We start from the raw sequence: 8,848 nt of genomic DNA, 5'->3' as shown, positions 1-8,848 counted from the left end.
TTTTAGTAGAGATGGGGGTCTCACTCTTGCTCAGGCTGGTCTTGAACTCCTGAGCTCAAACGATCCGCCCGCCTTGGCCTCCCAGAGTGCTGGGATTACAGGTGTGAGCCACCGCGCCCAGCCCTACACTACTTAATAATACATATAATTCTATCCCAGTAAATGGCTGAGCGGAACACCACTTTACCTACCATAATTTAGTTCCTCAATCTGTAAAAGGAGATAGTAACTTCTAACGTCTCTCTCAACTCTAAAATGATGACCATCTGCCTACTGCCATTTATAAATACAGAGAAAAATTATTTGGGACACAACATTTCTGTATCATATGACCTATTTCACACATGGCTATTTTTGTAAGTTGCATTTAAGCACTGAGTTTATTATTTCGGAAACTTGGCATGCTTTCAAAGAATCTGAAAGCTCTCCATTCCTAATATAAACCAACTCTGCACTTTATGGGTACGATCATTAAGGTAATCAAGATTACATATTTTGAAAAACTGTTCACTAATCAAGATTTAATTTACTGAAATTAAACAGGTAGAATATTAAAAATGACTAACATTCTTTTGGTAATATTAATAATTCCATTAAGGGTAATGACCATAAAATTATTGTTTAATTTACATCACCCATAAAGAAAAACAGGAGATCTGACTCCACCTAAATATCTAAACTGTATAAATCTTCAAAAATTAATTACAAGAGAAACTACATTAGAAATTGTATTACATGACTCAGTGTACTATGTGCCAGGAACTGTTCTAGGTGCTGGGATACAACTAGCTAGAGGTAGAAGTGGAGGAAACAGAGTAAACACTAAATAAAATTATTCAGTGTGTTATGATTTGCATTTTGGAAAAACTAAGGGAAATCTGCAGTGGCCTGGGCAGGGAGAGGGAGTCAGTGAGAACACAATTTCAGAGCGTGACCATACTTTTGCTCTAAAAATTCACTTGCCCATTCACTGAAAAAATGATTTCTGATGTGCCATGCACTGCGCTAAGTGCAGTAGGTACAGCATGGAACAGGGCAGTCACGGACGTGCTGTCTAGCAGCGCAGCGCTGAAGGGGGCTGACACTCAACCACCCACAATTGGGGGCCGGGGGCACCACCTGCGAAGGCCTCCCCGAGGATGTCGCGCCCACTCACCCACCCAGGCTCCCGCGGCCCGACTGAGCACCCCTCCCCGCCCCAGGCTCTGGGCTCCGGCGGGCGGCGGGAACCCGAGCGCTGGGCCCGAGTGCTGTGGCCAGGAACCGGCCGACGCGCCGCGCCCACACCTGAAGTTAGACCAGGCGAAGTTTAGAGCGAGCTGGAAATTGGGGTCCGCCTCGTCCTGGAGTCCAGTGACACGCCGGACGAGCTCGCGCACATCGCGTTCCTGCTCCCTGTCCAGCCGACTCCAGGACGCCCCGGGCCGGGCCATGCCTTCGCGCTCCACCAAAGCCGCGCCTCCGCGAGCTGGCGGCCGTTGTCGCGAGAGTGCGGCTCCCGCGGCGCTGAGCTTCGCGAGGTTTCGTCCGTCCTCGCGAGAGTTCGGGCTCCCTCAGTGTTAGGTCTTGGCGCCCTTGTTGGCGGTGGGAGAGTACGTTTTATTGTCGAGCGACAGTAAATTTGACAGTGTCCTCAGAGTTAGCCGTTGTTATTATTAATCATATTAATAACGATCTCTGGCTCTCTTGGTTGACGATTTAAGTTCTGATGATTTTGAGAGCAGCCAGTTAGTTCTCCAGTTCAGTGTGTCAGTTCGCACCTGCATTTCCAGGTACCATGACCTGGTTAGTTCATCCTTCTTCAAGCTTTAGTTTCTCCTTCTAGTGATGTTCTCCATTGATCTCTCATTGCCCCTCCAGCCACACAGGCAATTGCACACAGCAAGTGTTGGCCAAACGGGTTGTCCTGGCACACAGCGTGAGTGCTGAAGCCTCGCTCCTGCTCTCACCGCTCTACGGAGTGCCCAGAGGCGGACATCATAACCCTAGCTGCCCAAAGGTGGAGGGAGAATTGTCTTTGTTGTTTGTAACTAAAACTGTACTTCTTAACTAATAATTTCTGTTAACTATTGCTCAAACAAATCATTCTAAAACCCATTAACATATACCTCTTTTAATTTCATTTTTCTTTTAGGGATTGATTTACTAGGTTTTCATGTGGTTTTTATTGCACTGCATTACTGTATTAATAGTTGATACCACCTAAAACATCGACTGCACATGATTGCACAAATCCCATAAGAAGTAAAAAATCATAGCAGTAGAAACGATCCCACAGAAAGTAATTCATACTCTCTCCCTGGGCAACCTTTTCTACGCCACTTTCAACTATCATCTGTATGCTGGTAATTCTCGAATCTGTATGTGCAGCTCATATTTTTCTTGACGCCCCAAACTCATAATCTAACTGCTGCTTATATAGCTCCAAGAATCAAAGTGAGTGTATACATATGCATATAAGTATATTTGTTTATTGTCTGTTTCATCCACTGGGATATCAGCTCCATCAGAGTCTTGCTTTCTGACTGGCACATGTAATAATACCTGGATCATAGCTGAGACTCAATAAATAACTAATGAAGGAATAAATGAATATCTACTTGGATGGAACAAACACCCAACCAAATTCATTCTCTTGCTTCCTAGTCAGCCTCTCTTTCCCAGTTTCTTACCATACCTGACATCATCCAGCCAGCAACCTGGTAGTTACACTGGACTCCTCTTCCTGCTCTCTCTCTCCCTCACTCTTTCTTTCCCCTCGGTAATAAGAACACTGATTTGATTTCTGAATATTCTCTGAAGTCTGCCCTCTCTACCTTGCTGCCTTACTTCAGACCCCAGACTCCTGGGAGGCCTCCTCACTCAGGTCTCTGATTTCAGTCCCTTATCACTCCAGTTCAACCATCTCCACACAAAGCTATAACATCGCTCCCCATTGTCCGCAGCGGGATTTCTTGACCTAGGCATTATTGACATTTGGGGCTGGATAATTGTTGCGGAGGGCTGTCTTGTGCACTCTCAGATGTTTAGCAGCTCCCTAGCCTCTACCCACTAGATTCCAAGAGCAACTCTCCTCAGGTCCAGATGTGACAACCAGAATGTCTCTAAACATTGCCAAATGTCTTCTGGGGGGCAAAATCATCCCCCAATTAAGAACCACTTGCCTACAGGATAAATGTTTAATTCCTGAGCAATAGTGTTGAGGGATTTTCCTGATCTTGCCTTCTAATTTGCTTCATCTTTTTCCATATGGTTCTATACTGCAGAGATACAGAGAATTCATTTTCAGGGGCAAGAAGACTCAAAATCATAAAAATGGCAATGCTTTTCTAATTAATCAATACAGTCTCACTCAATCTGCAAAATGGGTGCTAGATGACCTGGCTCCCTCATATCCCTCAGCCTAATGTCCTATTGTTTTCTCCTTCAGGTAATTGGAGAGACTGTACAGGGAGGAGGAAATGTCAGAGAAAAGATCAGTGTCACTGGGACAAGCCACAGCCTAAGTCCTTGCTCTTTAGAGGCCACTTCTAGGCCCCAAGTGGTACTGAGGCTGGAACCGTTGTACTCCTCGGGCCTCCCTGTTAATCTGCATCAGTAACCCACTCCAAAGTAGAAAAGTGCCTTCCTAAAACATTTCTCAATCTCCCTTCAGGTGCTGGGAGGCCTGGGGATCAGGGTCTGGGTCCTGCTACTGTCCCACGTAAGGCCATGGTCTTTAGAAAATCTACCCAAGTGTTCCCAAGTCCACTCTGTGGGCAGGGACTGGCCTATGGCAGACTGGGAGGCAGGGGAGGGTGAAGTGGACACAGCCATGGCCTTGCCAAGGCCCTGACCATCTGTGTGCCTCCCAAAAACATTTTCAAGTCCCCCTCAAAGGGAGGGAGCACAGCTGTGGTTCTGCCAGAAAGGCCTGGAGAGAGCACTAAGGGTCAGGCCCTGTCCCAGCATGGGCCTGGTCATCAGATGTGCCTCAAGAAAACATTTCTAAGTTTCCTGATCATGGTAAATGATACTTTTAATGTGCTGTTGAATTTGGTTGGCTATATTTTGTAGAGAATTTTTGCATGTATGTTCATCAGGGATATTGGCCTATAATTTGCTTTTCTTGTAGTGTCCTTGTCTGGTTTTCGCATAAAGGTAATGCTGGCCTCATAAAATGAATTTCTTCAATTTTATTCACTTTTTTTTTTTTGGAAAGAGTTTGAGAAGTATCGTTATTAGTTCTTTAAATGTTTGGTAGAATTCAGCCGTGAAGGCATCAGGTCTTGGGCTTTTCTTTCATGGGGGACTTTTTAGTACCGATTCAACCTCCTAACTTGTTATTGGTCTATGCCGTCTGCCTCATTCTTCAAGGTGCAATTCAAATGTCACAACTTCTGAGAAGCTTCCTTAAATTCCTATAGGCAGAACTATTCATAATCACAGTTTATCTACTTCTTCTAGTTGCCTCTTCCCCGTAGCTAGAAAGCAGCTCTGAGACAAGCATAATGGCTTATCCATGTCCACTTCCCCAGCCCTGTTTAGAGTAGGCACTCAATAAACGCAGGATGCATTCACTCAGGAGTCAGCAAACTTTCTGTGTGAAGGGCCACATACGAAATATTTTAGGCTTTGCCAGCCATAGGGTTTCTGTGGCAGCTGCTCCACTCTGCCGTTGTAGCTTGGAGGCAGCCTTGGACAATATCAAACTATATGTAAATGAATGGGCATGGCTGAATTGCAGTAAAACCTTAATTATGAACACATGCTTCAGCATGAACTGCTCAATATAGAATGCGTGAACTAGGTACATTTCCTGCTCATCCTCACCCCTATCACCTTGGAAATGTATCACCTTTGTCAATGTCAAAGTCATTACCCATTGGGTTAACTGGTTCATCTGCTTCTTGAGTTTGGATAATGGTAGGAGGAAGAAGGTGTGGCCAGTGGTCTTCAGAGCTTTCTCTGCCACCTGCGTACAAGGAAACAGAATGAGTTTGCCTCAGCTCACCATTCATCTTGGTATCTCCAGGGCCTAGCACGGTGCCTGGCAGGTAGAGGGTGCCCAGTAAATGCAAATGACAGAACTGCATAATTAACGAATAAGTGAATGGACAGTGGAATGTTTTCTGACTGTACCCTTTTCTGGACAAGGGGAAGAGGTGGCTGAACAGGGTCCCCCTGCTACCCTGGAATAGCCCAGTGAGTCAGCCTTTCACAAGCAAGTGGACAGATACTACCCCTCCCCACCTTTGTCTCCAGCCTCTCCCCTTTAGCCCACCCATCCAACCCCAGCTACCTCCCACTCCCACCTTGCTTTTGCTCACCAGGGGCCTATGGTTGAAGAGAAGCAGGAGGGTATAGGGAGCCTTGATGGCCACTTGGTTGGAGGTTTTGTTCATCACTTGGTTCCCCAGAGAGGCCATATCCAGGAGATCCTGGGCACTGGTGGCCAGTCCACTGAGCACTGTGGGGGAGCAGGGAGTTGGAGCTGCCCAGCACCTTTCCCTCCCCACAGAGGAAACAGACACACAGACATGTGCACACAGTCCTCCCACTTGACCCTAAGAGGGTCTCTGGGGTCCTGTGCTGGCAACACTGCCCATTCACCATCTCCCCAACTATCCGCCCTCTGACGGCACCTGGTCCACCCAGAAGGGCAAGGAAATTGGTGAGGCTGTCAACACACACAGCATCCCGATCAAGTTTAGTCCTGGCCCCAAACCAGACAACGGAGGAGGGCATCTGCTCACACCCTGGCCTGCTCCCCGCCACCTCCCACCCCTTCCCTGGCTTCTGTGATCCACATTCAAGGACCTCATCTTTTCCTGCCCTTCTTTGCTCTCTCCCTGATTCCCACAGAGCTTACCGAGACCCCCTGACCCTCGCCCTGACACTGTACCAACATATCCTCCTCCTCCTGGGTCCTCCTCGGCAGGCTCAGGATAGTTTCCCGTGTGGCATCAAAGTACCTGTCTATAACTGGGAGGGAGAGAGCAAGAATGATACCCCACCCTAGGGAGGGGAGCCTTCCAGCCATGCTGTAGTATAGCAGGCCTTATTGATTAGGGACCAGGAGGCCTGGCTTCTGACCTCAGCTTTACCTGCAAACAGTCTGGGTAACCTGGAGCAAGGTACTTTACTTATCTGAATTCCAGCTTCGGTGACTATGAAATGGGAATACAGTCCTGACCTGGCTGCCTCTGGGAAGGAGCACAGGGAAGGTAAAGCTCTATAATGGGTGTTAGCTCAGCACACAAAAGCCAGGGGCCGCCACAACCTGCACACCCCGCCCCACTTCAGGAACACTTAAAGAACCTGAGACATGTGCTGTCTGAGCTCAATGTGAGAGCATTTGTCCTGATTAGATCAGGAGACACATTTCCAACTGCTGTTGCTATGTCCTGGGGTTGCCGTGTAGCCCAACCCTTGTGCCTTGTCCTTTAGAACCTGATGCCTAGAAGGCCGGCTGACCTCCCAGACTCTCTTTGGCCCCAGCTCCAAGTGGTCAACAAAGGGCAGGGACTGTCACTTTCCCATTGACTTGATTTGTTTTTGATTGAGGGAGAAGAGTGGAATGGGTAAGAGAACGACTGCTGTCACCAGGTGCCACAGGGACAGCGTGGAGGATGCAGATTGTGTGCTGATTGTCTACCTCATCCTGCTACACAGTTGCCTTCTAAGCCTCTCATCCAATCCATAGCCCTCCTCACTACCTCTTTGCCCCTCCCCAGCCCTGCTGAATGGGGCTTTCTGTTCTGCTTCTGCTCCATCTTTGTTCCTTAGTCTTCCCCCCAGCCCAGTCTCTCACACCCTAATACTCTTTCTTTTGAGACATTCCTGGTCTCCAGAAACTCCCTCCATCATCTAACACATCTCTCAGAACTGATAAAGCAAAAAAAGCAGTTTGAATATAGACTTGAAAAATATGATTAGCAAAATTGATACATGGAAAACTATATCCCCAAACTGCAGAATATATATTTTTTTCAAGCACACACAAAACATATATACACTGATAATTTGCTGGGTAATAAGGCAAGTCTATATAGATTTTGAATAACTGAATTCATGTAAAACATGTTCTCTCTCCACAATGCAATTAAACTAAAAATAAATAACAGAAATATAACTTAAAATCCTCATATATTTGAAAATTAAGAAATACATTTCTAAATAATCAATGGGACAAAGAAGTCTCAATGGAAATTAGAAAATATTTCAACCAAATGATAAAAAATTAATACTACATATCACTATGGCTGAGTTGCAGCTACTTCTGTCTTCATAGGGGAATTTATGGCATTAAATACTGTTGTGGTCTGTGTTCCCTTCAAAATTCATATTGAAAGTTAATCCCCAGTGCAACAGTATCAATCACCACCCTTGGGGAGGTGATTAAGTCATGAGGGCTCTGCCCTCATGAATGAGATTAAGTGTCCCTATAAAAAGGCTGGAGGGAACTAACTAGGCCCCCTTTGCCACTCTGCCTTCCTCTATGTGAGGACACAGCAATCAGGCACCAACTCAGAAGCAGAGATTGGACCCTCACCAGACACCAATGTTTCAGCACCTTCATCTTGGACTTCTCAGCATCCAGAACTATGAGAAATAAATTTATGTTGTTTATAAATTACCTAGTCTCAGGTATTTTGTCATAGCAACATAAACAGACTAAGACAAATACAAAATTGATCTGGCAAGAAGTATATGATTTGTAGAATTAAAAGTAGAGTTGACCCTTGAGCAATGTGGAGGTGAGGGGTGCCAATGCCCTGTTGAAGGAGTGAGGGGTACCAATGCACAGTTGAAGATCCACATATAACTTTTGACTCCTCTAAAGCTTTATTAATAGCCTTCCATGCACTGATTTATGACTTTATGTGTAATTCCTGTCTCCCTGAAATGTATAAAACCAAACTGTAACCCAACCATGGTGAGATCACTTGCCCAAGGCTTCTTGGGTGTGGCTGTCGGCCATGGGCACACATCCTTAGCTCATAATAAACCTCTTTACATTATTTTACAGAGTTGGGGTTCTTTTCCTTTGACATGAAGCATACTCTGAAGGACAGAAAATGTATAGAAGACAGCAGAGAAATCGGAAGAGGCTGCTTAAGACTAGACTCAAACACAGGCTTCTGTTCCACAGCCCCTCTCTCCATCCTAAGGATTAGTACTTCAGCTCACCATAACCTATTCCTGGCTAACTGTGGGGCACACATGTTCCAAAGCTCTGGAGAGTGGGGACTGTATTTTGGGCAGAGTAAAAAAATCAGGATCAAGACAAATTATGGAAGACATAAAGAAAATGAGGAACTATTTAAGCCTTGGATTTAAAAATAATCAATTAATTTGTCAAATGTGTGTGTGCATGCATGTGTGTGTGTGTATTACAGCAAGTTCCATAAGTCTTTGTGCAACCTTTATAACTCAGAATTGTTACTAAAAAAATAATATGGAAGTTTAATCATTTGTATTTTTATTATACTTACTTAGTTTTGTCAATTTTAACTAACAAATCATTAAGTTGAATTTTCGTGTCAGACCATGAGTGAAGATAGCAAAGATTAATATAAACAATAATAACTAAAATATTCCAATTTCACAAAATTAAATAAGTATAAACTAAGTTAAGTTCTAAGTCTAAATTGATGAAAATAGAAAACTTACGTGGGAAAATTATGAGAGAGGAGATTTTGAGAGTAAAAATCCCTAGAAAGGCTGGGCATGGTGGCTCACGCCTGTAATCCTAGCACTCTGGGAGGCCGAGGCAGGTGGATTGCTGAAGGTCAGGAGTTCGAGACCATCCTGAGCAAGAGCGAGACCCCGTCTCTACTAAAAATAGAAAGAAATTATCTGGACA

The 8,848-nt window shown here is 45.2% G+C and overlaps 1 protein-coding gene across 1 annotated transcript in view; it reads right to left on the bottom strand.

Annotated features, from left to right (window-relative positions):
* Window positions 1-1,433, bottom strand: part of TUBGCP5 (tubulin, gamma complex associated protein 5) — a 37,923-nt gene extending 36,490 nt beyond the window's left edge. Inside the window, exon 1 of the mRNA XM_012647967.1 lies at window positions 1,288-1,433. Coding sequence (XP_012503421.1) covers window positions 1,288-1,433 — 146 coding nt within the window. The remainder of the gene's footprint in view (window positions 1-1,287) is intronic.
* Between the last annotated feature and the right edge of the window lie 7,415 nt (window positions 1,434-8,848).

This window comes from Propithecus coquereli, unplaced genomic scaffold (genome assembly GCF_000956105.1).
Source record: "Propithecus coquereli isolate 6110/MARCELLA unplaced genomic scaffold, Pcoq_1.0 Scaffold28, whole genome shotgun sequence".
NCBI lineage: Eukaryota > Metazoa > Chordata > Mammalia > Primates > Indriidae > Propithecus > Propithecus coquereli.
The sequence above is the reverse complement of the archived record's forward strand: the minus strand, read 5'-3'. Positions and strand labels throughout refer to the sequence as shown.